The 10293-nt window shown below is 47.4% G+C and overlaps 1 protein-coding gene across 1 annotated transcript in view; it reads left to right on the top strand.

Annotated features, from left to right (window-relative positions):
- The window catches only part of LOC128461470 (tenascin), a 19127-nt gene extending 9218 nt beyond the window's left edge, over positions 1 to 9909 (top strand). Inside the window, exons 8-19 of the mRNA XM_053446393.1 lie at positions 551 to 3688; positions 5410 to 5555; positions 5705 to 5858; positions 6326 to 6445; positions 6780 to 6929; positions 7405 to 7541; positions 7847 to 7979; positions 8079 to 8230; positions 8316 to 8412; positions 8578 to 8733; positions 8860 to 9023; positions 9240 to 9909. Of these exons, the coding sequence (XP_053302368.1) occupies positions 551 to 3688; positions 5410 to 5555; positions 5705 to 5858; positions 6326 to 6445; positions 6780 to 6929; positions 7405 to 7541; positions 7847 to 7979; positions 8079 to 8230; positions 8316 to 8412; positions 8578 to 8733; positions 8860 to 9023; positions 9240 to 9332 (4640 nt within the window). The 3' untranslated portion in view covers positions 9333 to 9909. The remainder of the gene's footprint in view (positions 1 to 550; positions 3689 to 5409; positions 5556 to 5704; positions 5859 to 6325; positions 6446 to 6779; positions 6930 to 7404; positions 7542 to 7846; positions 7980 to 8078; positions 8231 to 8315; positions 8413 to 8577; positions 8734 to 8859; positions 9024 to 9239) is intronic.
- Positions 9910 to 10293: the final 384 nt, after the last annotated feature.

Here is a 10293-nt window from a genome sequence, read left to right as displayed (position 1 = left end):
GACCGGAGGAACAGAAGCCTCGAGCTTCCTCATCATGTTTCCTTCTCCACAGTGACACGGACATCACACCTGTTCAATTCATCTGTTCAACCTTCAAAACTAATTATATTTCAATCTTCTTCTTCCAGGTTCATCATGAAGACCACAGCTCTTTAAATTACTGTAAACCAGGATTCATCGTGGTCCCGTTAACACTTTAGAAAAGTTTAAAAACGTCCATTTATTCATCGTCTACTTTAGTTCTTTGTTTTTGTTCATGTCCTATACTGAGCAGTGCTACAGCCAACCACTGGGGGGGGGGGGGGGGGGGAGCTGTCGTGTCGTCCATCTTTATCTACAGTCTGTGGGAACTCTTCACTGTAACTAAACCGCCACATGTCAGAAGTTCTTCTGGAACAAGCGGGGAAACAAAGAGTTTTATAAAACTCATGCTCTGAGTGTAAATGGGACCAAACTGCATTTCCCTCTTTGTTGACTCTGATCTCTTCTGTATTATTCACAGCAGCATCAATGACTTTAACATTGACACAAGTGCTCACTCCCTCTACAGGGAACAGTTCCCCAAGGGTCACCACAGCAGCTTTGACCACGCAGGTCAGACTAGCACCAAGACAAGAAGTTGGCGACTTGGACCAAGAATTGAACCCATCACCTGAGAAGCAAGTCTCCGACCAGCAGGGCAGATCGGAGGATGAACCAGAGGCTGACTCTGTACGAGTTGGAGGTATCCATGGACCCAACAAAGACTCTCCATCTTTGGTTGAGAGAAATAAACCTCCGGTTAGCAGGACCAAGGTCATAAATGGCACCAGACCCAAACAGGCTGAAAGGCTCACATTGTCCAGGAAGCCCAAAGTTCCAGGCCCTGTCAGAATCATCTCAACCAGAGTGGTACCTGGAGGGTCAAAGGTCAGCCGTGGCCCCTTGAAAAAGCCCCTAATGGGGGAGAAAAAGAAGGTAGTGCCCAAAAAATCTAAACCAGTCACCAAAATAGAAACCGGGACAATAGATACGACTGTGACAGAAGCTCAGGTTGAAGCATCAAGCACTGAGAGGAAGGATGAGAAACATCCTGCTGTAACGTCTGGAACCGATTCAGAAACACAACGTGGCTCAGAGGAACCACAGAGGCAACCAGATGTTAGCGGGACCGGCCAAGAAAACGACACTGCTCCAGTGTCTTTAGAGCGAACTGGGACCAGTCAAGGCCAAGAGAAGAAATGCCTGAACAAAGTCAAAGTGACGCACATCAGATTACCCCATCAGGACAGAGTGGGCGGGTGTCGAGGGGACGGGACAGTGCTGGTAGGGAACCCACTGGATTCAGATCGATCCACTTCTGACTCCAAACTCTCGTCTGCAGAGACAAACCCGGACTCGTCACCAGATCCTCTACGGAAACTCCTGAGGGACACTTATGACAGTTTGAATATCACAACGTTTTCTGTTCACTTGTCTGAACCATCAGACCTCTCTGATGATGAAGACGCAGGGAGGAGGAAGATTTTAACAGGACTGAAGCACCTGCCGTCATTTTCATCCTCTTCATCATCCTTACCAAAGTCCCAGTCATCATCATCACTATCATCATCATCATCATCATCATCATCATCCACACCATCACCTTTACAAGTTTCATCCTCATCATCATCATTACCATCCTCATCATCATCATCATCACCCTCATCACCACCATCCCTTACACCTTCATCACCGTCGTCATCATCATCCTCGTCTTTCAGCTCAGACAAACCAGATTCCTTTGGAAATAAAGAACAAAATGCTGATAAGACCAAAAACACGACTGACACAGCATCTCCAGAAGAAAGACAACCTTCAACCTCAGGAGAAGCTGGTGCACCACTTCTCCGCCGCACCCCTCCAGCACGAGGCTTCATTCGACGTCCACGTCCGGTTTCTGGTTTGTTACAGAACAGGACACATCTGAAGATGAGAGGTCCTCACCGTCCTCAAGGAGACATCATCCCAAGAAGAGAGTCTGGGACGAGGGATAAATCCACGAATGAATCGTTGCCTTCAGCTGCTTCCGAGGAATCGTCCCCAGTGAAGATGGTCACATTAGTCAGGGATGTGAGTGGAGACAAGGATGGACCGGCTACACCTGCATCCTCTGGACACAACCAGAAAGTGATGCTGACAGAAAGAGGACGAATCCCAGTTCGCCCTCCTACTCCAAAAGGTGGATATGTGCGTCGCCCCTTTCCAAACATGGCATTTCTTCAGAACAGAACTCGACCTGATTTAAGGCTTATGACTCGCCCCATTCAACCTTTGAGTCCTGAAACAAAAACACAGAGGGTGGAGGTTCAAACCACTTCTTCTCCTCCTGATGTCAAAGCTGAAGGTACACAGCCGATAGGAGAGGATCGTGAAGATAGAGCTGCAGTCAGAACCTCCTCAACAAGAATGTCCAGTGAGCAGTTAAATCAGACTCTCAGAGCTCGAGGAGAACCTTTGTCCCAACGCCCAACTAAAGTTCAATATTACCGTCGCTCCCAAACTTACGCTGGAGCTCTCGAGAACACAACACGTCCTCACTTGAGACGACCTCAATATCCACGTAGAGGTCTCATGCACAAACCTCTCCCTGTCAGAAAGCTGAATGGAGACGCTGTTGGAAGTCAAACTAGCCAACAAGAAAAGGGGATTCCATCTGAGCTCCCTGGAATCCCATATAACCAGTTAGGAGAGCAGGATGTCCCCAGGCCTACCCAACGAGTAGAAGTTCGACTAAGACCAACAGGAGAACAAGAAACTGCAGGTGTAAGCTCACGGACGGATGTCCACAACACTGCTGTCAGTCCACAAAGTAACAAATTAGAAAATGGGGAAAGGGCTCCAATCCAAACAGCCACATCTGGGGAAGAAGAAACTGGCACTCTGCTTTATAAGAATGATTCTGACGTCAACAACCGGCGAGTCAATACTGCCAAATATCCTGCCTCTTCAGTTCGAGGTAAACAAAATACCCAACAAGCTTCCTCTGATTCAAGAGATTCAAGAACAGTCTCGCTTCCAAAGCGTCAACCTCCATCAGGAAGTCCAACAGGACATCGCTCCCAGAGGATAAACCCCGTCAGGGAAGAAGGTCCTAGAACAAACCACACTGTTAAAAGGGTGTTTGACACCAAAACTGGACAAACAAGAAAGGCTGCTTCAAAACCTGTGATGGGATCAGATGTTGCTTCAGCCGGAGTCACCAGAGAAGATCTGGACCACGTAGGAGCGAGGAACCGGACCTCAGATGGTTTCACGCTCATATGGGACTCACCGGAAGGAAAGTACAAGAACTTTGTTGTTACCAGGAAACGAGTTGAAAAAGATGAGACACCAAATCCAAAGGGAAGTCAGAGAGATCCACAAAGACGACAAGAAGCCTCGGAGAGAGAGGACGAGAAGCTTCGACCGACCAATGAACCAGGAGAGAGAAGCGCTGAAGAGGGAAACCCAGTATCCACAAGTGACCGTACACATATACCAGTGAAGCAAAGCAACACAACAGTTAAACCAGCAACAGGCAGTGAGACATCCTTCAGAGAGGTTCTTCCTGGTTCAGCTCGCTCCCTCCACTTTGAGGATCTGCCTCCTCAGACGGAGTACACCGTCACCTTGCTCGGGAAGGGTCCTGGTCTTCTCTCCAGGCTGCACAAGCTGGTCATCAGTACAGGTATCAGCCATTGTGACAGTAGAACTACACAAAGCACTGCTGTACAATGCGAAAACATTTCTGCCAATGTTGTGAAGCCTTCAGCAGAACTCGCTCCTTCGCTCTGGAGCTCCTCCAGTCTGGTCATATCTTCACTGTGTCTCACGTTGAACTGATTAAATCTCATTTGTTAACTAATCATCACTTGTGTTAGTACGACTGTTATAATATTTGCTCAGCCACTAAACACTGCTTCCATTTCACCTCATGATCCAGTGTGGTGCTGCTCGTGGAGACTGTAAGCGTGTACGCTCTCAGATCATACGTGTGCTTCTCATGTAAACATCTGTTCTGTGACATATTATCTGTTTGTTCTCAGCTGATGTTGAGACAGTTGTGTTTTGTGTTCATGCTGTTTGTGCCTCGCTCCTCAGCTTCGATGTGTAATGTGTGAAATACTCATATTCATGATTCTGCAGCCACACAACATGACCAACACTCAGTTTGTCACATTGTAAACTAACAATCTATTTTCCAGAGGATTGAAGCTCATAATCATATCAGCATGTTGGTTCACTGGTCACCTGACCAACCTGGAGATCTGACCTCAGCTTGGACCTTCAGTTTGAGTCTTTGTGTCCATTACACTAAAACTGGACAGTTCTGTTACATGATTTGTGTTAACTGCCAAGACTTTGTCTAAGTGTACTGTACAATCAACTGAGTTGGAATGGAATGAGAGTTTGTATGAAACAAGCGACAACATGACACCAGCGTTCATCCACTGCTGCTCTGGTCTTCTGTCACTCAGGGTGAGCTAACAGCCAGCTTCACTGACCCCCCCCCCCCCCCCCCCCCCCATCACCCCTCACCCACACCAGGGTAAGACCACCGCTGGTCTGTCTTCATCCTCTTCATCCAAATGTGCACATTTCATCCACTTTCCATGAAAAGGAAGGAAGTGGATATTTCATAATTGAATTGATCCGGGTATGAAACAGACGGTGAGTGTCAGTACAGTACAAACTGACACTGTGGTAGATCTCTATCTTTACAGGATCGATTTGGAGACTAAATTTCAGGAGTAAAATTTGCAAAATGCACAAAATATTAATAAATAAACACAGAAACCAAACTGTGTGGTTCTGTTTGTTGGGTGATACCCTGTCTGTGATCGATCAGTTGTTAAATGGAAAACCATCCACCTTCTCTGGTCAGGTTCATCTGTCTCAGCCTAACGCTGCACATGAGCTTTCACCTCCAGCTCCTCCCACTGCGATGAATTAATTAACTCATCTTTCATAATCTTGTGAGATTGTCTCCTCTTCTTCTTTTGGTTGACCTCACTCATTCCCGCCCGATCTTATTTTCAGGTTTGAGCGACCGGCTCTCAGCGTTCCTCATTCCCTCCTTTGCTGCTGTCCAGGATCCATCTTCATTTGACTGTGACACTTTATGTCTGTATATGATTTGTATACTGTATATATGTTTGCACTGTACATATATACACACAAACTCATTGGAGCACTAATAGCAACAGTGTGGATGATTAATGAACAATGTATACTTTCGTTTCTCTTTACCCTTTTTATTATATTTATTCCTCTTTCCTTTTCCTTTTCTAATTCCTTCGTTCCATGTTCTCCTCGTCTTGTTCCTGTGGCTTGTTCCCTTCTCTCTTGTTTCCCTGTTATTTGACTTCCTGGTCTGATTCCTCTCCCTGAACTCTTCACGCCATCCAGGCCCCGAGCCTCCGACCGACATCGCCTTCAGTGAGGTGACAGAAACCTCTCTGACGGTTTCCTGGACCAAGCCCAAGAATCCCGTCAGTGGTTTCAAAGTCACCTACACCCACAGAGAGGACGGTGAGAAACTGGATTCACTATTGAAAAATCACATGTCTGCAGCTGCTGAGCCGAAAGTTAAAGCGGCCAAAGTTTCCCGTCTCAACAGACTTGTGATAAATGATCTGTGACCTCGGCTCTGATCCTGGAGCAGCTCAGGGGCTGAACCACTAACCGACTCCTCCTCTGTGTTGTGAGAGCAGCGGAGCCGGTGTCGGTGTCCCTGGACTCGGAGGACTCCTCCGTCGGCCTATCACAGCTCTCTCCTGGTTCCACCTATGAGGTCAGCATCCTCTCCATCCTCGGCCTGGACGAGAGCGACCCAGTCAAGGACCTGGTCTCCACACGTGAGGGCTGCAGGTTTCTCTTCAGATCTTTGTGCGGCCGATGACTCGTTCTTCTTGTGCATCACAGCTCCTCAGTTCAGATGGAATTAGTTTCCCTGGACACATAATAAATTACAACGTGCAAACACGTTAGCAACATTAGCTTGTTGATGATTTAGTCAATCTAAAAGACTAATTTTATCTATAATCAAACTGAATCTGTAATTCTGTGGAACAAAGAAGAGTAAAATGTTCAAATGTTTCTTCACAGACAGATTCAGAGATCTCAGCGTGTGATGCAGGAGCTGTGGATCTGTGTTTCCTCAGAGGAGCCTCATGTTTCTGAACTGTCTATTTCTTACACATCCTTATAATATGAGATGTTCTCTGCTGCTCAGTCCAACAGCTTCAGTCTCCACTTCGGCTTTTTAACCCACAGCTTTTGTTTCTGTTCGGTTCTTCACATTTAACGTTGCCTCCTCTCTCAGTCCCTGACCCGCCAACACACCTTCGGGCCGTGAACGTCACAGACACCCAGGCCTTGCTGCTGTGGCGTCCAGCGCTGGCCAGCGTGGACAAGTACGCCATCGTCTATGGCTCGGGTTCAGGTAGGTGGGGGGGGGGGGGGGGGGGGGGGGGGGGGGGCAGTTGTGTTTGTTTACGATCTTGTTCTCTGAGCGCACACGTTCACTCAAAATACAACAACTTCCTCTTCCATGGCGAAACCTCCGGGTGGAAGTCCACGTCAGGGACGTGGACTTCATAGAAAACACTTTCAAACAATCTAGTTCACACAGAGTTGAAAGTTGGTTGGATTCATTCTGTAGGAACAAAGTACAGAGTAGAGTGATTGCTAAAAGTGACGCCTGAATTCAAAATGGCCGTCTTCCTGCTGGTGTAAAGGGGCGTGGCTCTGAACTCTTTGTCTGACGGTGTGTTCAGGGTCAGAGCTGAGGATCACGGTGTCTGGAAACGCAGCCGAGCAGCAGCTGAGCGGTTTGGAAGCTTCCACCACCTACACCGTCACCATCACCAGTCAGCTGGGCGGAGGCGAGAGCCCAGCGGCTGCAACCAGCTTTACTACCAGCAGAGGTCAGTGCACACATGTTGGTCTTAGTGAGGACACTCATCAACGTTATACATTCCCATAACCTTCACCATCACAACGTACTCCCTAAACCCGACCTGGTTATCAACCTGAAGGGAAATTAAAACAATTCATTTGAATAAGAAATCCTGATCTGCAGCTGAGACTGACTCATGATTGGTTGAGCACATGTATGGGCTGGACCTCGACTCCACGGCTCCATGATCACTACTGCACAGAACCTGCCTGTAATTTACATCATCACCACTAGATGGCAGCGTTAGTATCCAAGATATTTTCGCTTAATTTTAGTTAAATGATGAAACGTGTCGTTCATCTTTATTTAAATCAATCACGGTCGAGGTTTCTCTGCAGATGTTTTTTTCACGATTCAGTTTGTGTTATGAATTCATCAGATTTAGCTAAATTGTGTTTGAATCCGCTCATGAGGAAAAAGTAAGAAGTGAAACATTTCTCCAGGGAGCGAAGGCGACGTGCCACGAGACCTCCGGGCCGACCATGTGACTCCTCGCACCGCCCGGGTGTCATGGCGAGCAGCCGGGACGCCCGCTGCCGGCTACAGGCTGACCTATCAGACGGGAGGTCGGGAGGTGAAGGTGAGATGAAGCCTGATGCTCAACAGACTGAGACCTGATGATGATCAACACTTAATATTCAACTTTTGATAGTAATTTCAAGGAAAGTAGGAAGTTCCATTTAAAGACCAACTTCATGTATTTTATTTTCATTAAATTGAAACTTTATTCTTCATGTGAGTTGAATCCTGTTCAAGCCGACCTCCACTCACAGACTTATTTAAAATGAGCTTCTGTGTCAACACGATCCTCTCTGATCAGCAGGTCAGAGGTGACTCCTGGTTCTTAACCTTTACTCTTCCTCTTCTCCTGCTGCTCCTCATCAGGAGGTGCTGGTGGATTCTTCGGTGACAGAGATGAACCTCACCGGACTGGATCCTGGATCTAAATACACGGTGCAGCTACAGGCGGAGGCAGGAGGACGATTCACCTCCTCCGTTTCCACTGAGTTCACCACCGGTACAAAACTTCTTCTTGTTTATCTTGTGGTTATTCGGTTATAAACTCCTGGCCCACTACCCATGATCCTTCTCCTTCCTCCTCCCTCCTCTTCTCCAGGCGCCCTGAGGTTCCCCTTCCCCACCGACTGCTCTCAGGAGCTGCTGAACGGCATCGGGGCGTCAGGCGAGGTGGAGATCTTCCCTCAGGGGAACCAGGGAGCCTCCATCAGGGTTTACTGCGACATGGAGACGGACGGAGGAGGCTGGACGGTGCGGGGACATCAGCGACAGTCTGGTCCTACAGTGAAATGTGTCAGCCGGGGGTTTAAACCAAGTGTTGTCCTCGTGTCCACAGGTCTTCCAGCGGCGGAAGGACGGCTCGGTGGACTTCTTCAAAGGCTGGAGGGACTACGTCAAAGGCTTCGGAGATTTGAGTGGCGAGTTTTGGCTCGGTGAGAGAGACATCATGTGAAGAACACGTTGATTATAACTCACCAGCTGCAGCTATAACAGACTCACGTGACACAGTGTAATGACACACGTGTTTTGTGAATGAAGGTGAAGGGAGCTCCTCTCCTGGTCTCAGTCTAACTGAAGTTCACATTTGACGCCTTCAGGCCTCGAGAGTCTCCACAATCTGACGACCACGATCCGGATGAGCCTGCGAGTCGACCTGCGAGACGGAGACGACTCGGTGTTCGCCAAGTACTCCACGTTCGCGGTGGCCCGGAGGAACTACAGACTGAGCGTGGGCGGATACAGCGGTGACGCAGGTGAGACTCGACACAGCGATCTGAAAACCTGCTGAAGTCAGAGTCACTCTGAGGAACATCGAACTATTACTGTCTCCTGAAAACTTCCAAAACCCGTTAATCCTCCGCCTCTCCTCCGCCTGTCAGGTGACTCTCTCAGCTACCACAACAACCGCGTCTTCTCCACCAAAGACCGAGACCCGTCGCCGTTCATCACCCGCTGTGCCATGTCCTACCGAGGAGGATGGTGGTACCAGAACTGCCACCAGGCGAATCTCAACGGCCTCTACGGCATCGACGTCAAACACCAGGTGACCTCCGACCACAGCCCTGATGCTACTGTTCTGACTGAGTCGCCCCCTGGTGGCACAAAACTACATCCTGTGCTTTAAGATCCAAATCAGGAGGTTTGATGCTGACAACAGTGTTCACATATTTCTGATTAACCTGACGTGTGTGTGTGTGTGTGTGTCTGTGTGTGTGTGTGTGTCTGTGTGTGTGTGTGTGTGTCTGTGTCTGTGTGTTAGGGTATCATCTGGACTTCCTGGAAAGGAAAAGACACGTCCATTGCGTTCACTGAGATGAAGATGAGACCAGCGTCCTTCAGTCCTGCAGCCTGAGGGTGAAGCAGAGAGACGCTTAATGAACTGCTGAACACACACAGTGGGTCCATACATGTGCGAACACACACGTATGTGAACACACACCGTCGTGTTCACAGAGTCACGTCACACCAGATGAAGACCTGTTTTTTTTTGTTGCATTATTTTACTGTTGTTGTACAGTTTTATGTTTTTAACTTTTACCTGTTAAAGCAGCCAATCAGACGTCCTCCATCTTTAACACAAAACAAGCAAATGGAGTTTGTGAAGAAAAAGTTGTGTTGAGGTTTTTGTTGTTAAGGTGTGTTGTTTTGTGTTAACATGCTTGTGTACGAAGCCGAAGCCACCCCCTCACTTAACCACAGGTGATGTCATCACATCAGACTGTAAATAAAGTAATGACAGCCCCCCCTGGTGGCTGACTGCAGTATAGAGCATCTGGTTCCTCGTACATGAAGCTGATGTTTGCAGAACTTTGTGCATTAAGACTTTTCATTATGTTTGATGTAAATAAATCAGATACTCGATGATTAGTTCGTCTCTAAAATGTTTAATTTTCACAATCTAATAAAAAACGCTTTTTTACCTTGTTGCATTTTTGACTTAATATGACTTTTTTCTCCTAATAGAAAAAGATTTAAACATCTTTTGATAGAAAATATGAATTTACCTTTTCTGACGGAAGACTTTGTGGATTATAACCTGCAGAGAAAAAACCCATTGTAAAGCTCAGCAGCGCCCCCTGTTGTGTCTGTGATGCACTGCGTCCCCTCAGAGCCGGTTCTCTCACCGGCTCTGTTCTTATTCTGTTGTTGCTCCATCAAAGAATCAAAAAGATTCATATTGAAAACTGATGCTCATGATATTTAAATCACTAACTGATGAAAACCTCTTGTTTTCTGAATCTGTTCCTTTGTGTCGTGAAGCTCGAGTCTCTTCATCAAACAGAATCATAACGTCTGTTTCTCAGGGTGAAGAC

This window comes from Pleuronectes platessa, chromosome 18, assembly GCF_947347685.1.
Source record: "Pleuronectes platessa chromosome 18, fPlePla1.1, whole genome shotgun sequence".
In the NCBI taxonomy this organism is placed as follows: Eukaryota; Metazoa; Chordata; class Actinopteri; order Pleuronectiformes; family Pleuronectidae; genus Pleuronectes; species Pleuronectes platessa.
The sequence above is the reverse complement of the archived record's forward strand: the minus strand, read 5'-3'. Positions and strand labels throughout refer to the sequence as shown.